This window comes from Alosa pseudoharengus, unplaced genomic scaffold, assembly GCF_046254945.1.
Source record: "Alosa pseudoharengus isolate Yale_2024_CS ecotype anadromous, Long Island Sound unplaced genomic scaffold, YU_APseudo_1.1 YU_APseudo_1.1_scf_8, whole genome shotgun sequence".
NCBI classification, from domain to species: domain Eukaryota; kingdom Metazoa; phylum Chordata; class Actinopteri; order Clupeiformes; family Clupeidae; genus Alosa; species Alosa pseudoharengus.
Window position 1 is genome coordinate 31,861,804 of NW_027468870.1, and position 4,197 is coordinate 31,866,000.

General features: G+C 39.9%; 1 protein-coding gene across 2 annotated transcripts; it reads left to right on the top strand.

Moving 5' to 3' along the window:
• The first annotated feature begins 369 nt into the window (after window positions 1–369).
• Window positions 370–3,738, top strand: hmgn7 (high mobility group nucleosomal binding domain 7). 2 transcript variants are annotated; one of them, XM_076274069.1, is made up of 6 exons: window positions 370–528; window positions 1,233–1,259; window positions 1,438–1,473; window positions 1,694–1,741; window positions 1,958–2,062; window positions 2,746–3,738. In XM_076274069.1, the coding sequence occupies exons 1-6, from the start codon at window positions 514–516 to the stop codon at window positions 2,803–2,805; spliced, it is 291 nt and encodes a 96-aa protein (XP_076130184.1). In that variant the 5' UTR covers window positions 370–513; the 3' UTR covers window positions 2,806–3,738. The 2 variants fall into 2 exon arrangements, with proteins under 2 accessions (XP_076130184.1, XP_076130185.1); XM_076274070.1 differs by having other exon boundaries at window positions 1,438–1,467.
• Window positions 3,739–4,197: the final 459 nt, after the last annotated feature.

The window sequence follows — 4,197 nt, forward strand, 5'->3', positions numbered from 1 at the left end:
CTTACAAATAGCCTACAGTAGGCTACAATGTCGCCATGATGAAAAGGATTCCACAACCCAAACCCCATCTCAACATCCCAGCTTTTCTCTCCCTTTCATGATATCTAACCCCAATATCTTTCGACAAACGGAAGTTCTTCTGGATTTGTCTTTCTTAATGCATACGCGTCGAATAACATTTTCTAGTCAACGTGTTGTTACAATATTATGTAAAATATAATAGGCCTACATTCCATTTATTTACACTCAGGATTTCGCGCGTAAAAGACTACAGAGTTCAGAATCTAGTTCGTCTGAAGCACATCTTGGTGTCCCTCGATTGGTCAAATTTAAAATCAGTCAGAAATTGGCCGCACCTCCACCCCCCCATTCAACCACTGGTTTTAATGTAACTGTGTGTTTACTACAGGACCAGAGCTCTGCGAACGCCTGTCTATCTAAACTGTGAAGTCCAAATTAAGCAGATAACCTCTTAGTTTCACCTAAAAGAAGAAAATAGTAAAGGAATTCGCCATGCCTAAAAGAAAGGTAGGTAAACGACCTGATTACGACATGCGGATATACTTTTGTCCTTATAAATCCGTAGCGAAATTAGGAAGCCCTCGAGACAACGGTGATTTTTCTAAAAAATCTGTCGTTGGGACTTGCGATCTCGGTCTGATAATTGCATTAAGGTTATTTTCGTGTTATTTTTAGTGTAATTGCGATAATTTGTTCAAGAGTGGAGTGTTATTTCATGGGTTTCCTGAGCAGCACTATTGCTACCAGTCTTGTGTCTGCGCTGAACTGGAATCTCCATGCCTGTGGAACCGCAGCCATGCTTTGCAGCTCCTACACTCTCCATCTCGAACGCGGGTTGTAATGAATACAGGTTTTTAGACGCAATATCGCGTTACCGCTCGTCTAAATGGCATAGAAAAATGGAGGGGAGATTCAGTTTATTTAATCGTCGCTGTAAAGCCATGGAAGGGACGTGTTAATAAAACATTTTCATACGTTTTCTTTGTTCGTTTTGCAAGATGACTGCTATGACACCTTCTTATCGCCAGATGGCGTAGTAGAGAGGGAATGTTTTGTGCCCCTCCCCCTGTCAATGTTAAAGCCGATGCCGTGAAAACGTTTCCGTTCTAAATAGGTGTCTCAGTTAAACATGAGTTGTGTTCTTATGTGATAAAGTTGTGCAAGTTCACTATGATCAAAAATTAATTCCGTTTCTCATTTTATTTCTGCAGGGAACCGATGGAGAGGTGAAAGAGGAAGTAAGTGGATGTTGTTTTTCATTTTGATTTGAGTGGTTACTACTCCTGCTATTGCACGGATGTAACTGGTGAGGGCAAAATTGTCATATCTACAGTCAGGTGTTATGGCAAGCTGCACTGCAGGTCCACTTACTTATTCATTTACATTTAACTTCAATTGTATTTCCTCTACCTACAGCCCCAGAGAAGATCCGCCAGGTTATCGGCGGTAAGTGTAAGTTAACATTAAAACTCATTTATCTTACTTGCCTATGCCTGTTATGCCTGATTTTTTTTACTCCCATAATGTTACTTAATGTTAATGTGAGGCCTCTGGATATGTATATTTTTAGTTGGAAATGTATCTTTGTTCTTTATTTAAAAAAAAAAAAATCAGTTTGTAAAAATGTAAAAAACATTTTTTGTAACACTAGTATTTTTCATTTCTGTAATAGAAACCAGCCCCTGCTAAACCAGAACCTAAACCTAAAAAGACACCGAAGGTAAACATTTCTGCTTTTCTTACTTTCCAACTTTTTGACTTATAATTTGTCATTTTCATGTTTTCTGCTTTCTGTTGGGGGTTTCCCTCAGAGTTTTATCCATGTCTAGCATAAACGTTATAAGTGTCTTTTGTTACTGTATCTAATAGTATATAAGTTATTGACTTTTTTAGACTCAGTACACATACAAGACACTTTCTTCTGTTCTTCCAACAGAAAGATAAAGAGGTGAACGACAAAAAGGAGGAGAAAAAGAAGGCAAAGGCTGAGGAGCCTAAGGAGGAGAACCAGTCTGAAAATGGGGAGACCAAAACTAATGAGGTATGATGCTCATGGGACAGTAAGTTAGGGCGAGTAAGTTGATTTTACCTGTAGTTGACATAATAATAGACATAGCAAATGCAATAAACACAGATCTCTGGAATTATTTGCATACTTGTGTATGTGTACTTTGTATACTCCTGCCAGGGGGCATCACAACACTTTCTGATAAGGTTGTTAGTTGAGTCTGCACACTTCATCTCTTTATAAGATAATGCATGCATGCTAGAGAAGGAGAATGCATGCATGTAATCACTTCAGTGAGTCCCTATGCTCAGTGCCTAAACACTAAACAGATGCTATTGGGAATACTGTCCCACAATCAGTGAGAAAAGGCATCTTACTTTTTCAGCCTTCTAAATGTTAAAAGTATGGTTGACTCCAGACAGCTTTCTGATTTCCTTATCTTTTACTACATATCTTGCCCCTCAAACTTGTAATGACCAGGGACACATTCACTATAGGAATAGCAACAGGCGGATGGAGCCGGGCCAACTGATATAGAAGTACTAAATATGTCATTGGTTAATTTAAAACATGAATTTCCCTTTATAACTGTGTAATTATTGGTACGTTTTTGGCACTACTACTGCGTTTACATTTATCGTTGTGTGTCCTCCTGACTGAAAAAAGGTGAATGGAGAATCCTGAATAAACTCGACTGTGTGCCTGGTTCTGTGCAGGTGGAGGAGACCCCCGAGGCTGAGCCTGAGCCAGAGAAGGAGGAATCGAAGGCAGAGTAGCACCACGCCAACCCATCCATCCATCCATCTGTCCATCCGTCCATTCAGGCCCCTCCTTCAGCAGCCCCCAGTCACACCTGGATCCCCGTTCCCCCTCTCCTACTTTTTTTCTTCTCCACCTTCACCAGAGAAATATTTTTATCAACAATTTTGTAAATACTGGTACAGGTTTTTAGCACAAAACAAAGCTAAATGTGTTCAGCCTCAGTCATATCAGGTGTCTCCATTGCCAGCAAAAGGATGGTGTGAGTTCGTCTGACGTTTCCCAGGGAGGCCTCCGTGGTCTCACTCTCTCATTGCATATATGATCAATGCAGTGTTATGAGACAACACGTGTGCAAAAAACTCTGGGCAGTCAGAACTTACAGAAGCAAGAAGAAATGTCATGAATCTGCAAAGGCATACTTTTGTCTGCATTGTTTTTAATATATTGTTAGGTCCTTGTTTGGGAGTTTGTAGTGGGAGTTGGCTGGTGGCTTGGTGGTAGGTGATGGTGTGCTCTTGGTTCACCAGCGCAGTCTGTGCCAGTTTAGTGGTTGTTTATACTCTGGGGTCTGTGCAGTGTCGTTCTTAATTTGGGGGTTTTTGTTTCATTTCCTTAAAAATTAATTGTCTATGAGAAAGAGGAATAATCAAGCATTCTTGACAAATAACTGAAAACATTCCAGGTACAGTTAAATGGTGGTCTCCTTCGCATTTGAATAATAATGCAGCTGAATTGATTTCTTAAGAAGACAAATAAACCTAACTTAATGGGAGAAATAAATTTTACAAAATTGTGTGTAATTATGCAGGACTTTTTTGGAATAAAAAAAAAACAAGAATGGCAATTTTTTAACACTGAAAATTCATCTCTAAAGACTTGGGGTTGTGTGCGTTCCCACTAAAGCTCTGGATGTCTCATAATAAAATGATCATGTACGTTTTCCTCAATCTGTGTCTCTATCATAATTGTTTGCAACTGTAATAAACATGATGTGATAAACACAAAGGTATTTATTGCCTTAACACAAGAGGCTACATTAACCATTTAAAGGGCACATAATTGCCTATAAAGTAGTTTGGTTTTCTCAAATGGCTCAGAGAAGTACAAACTAACCTAAGCATAAACCTGAAAAGGAACTCTATAACCTACTCTAAGCAATGTTACTCTCCCAGACCTCAATACATCATGACATTCTTGAGCAGACTCAAGAGACTTGTAATATGTTAAAGTCTTGGTTCATGGCACACGGTTGTTCCCTATCCCGCAGTAGAGGTGTTCACCTGGTTGACCTCACCGTTTTGCAGCTTAATCTTATTCCCTGGCGGTTTAGCGTGGTAGGCCCACTGCAGACCATGAATCCTCGACGGTCGAGGGAGGGCGCTAACAAATAAAGGCACTCAGCGCAG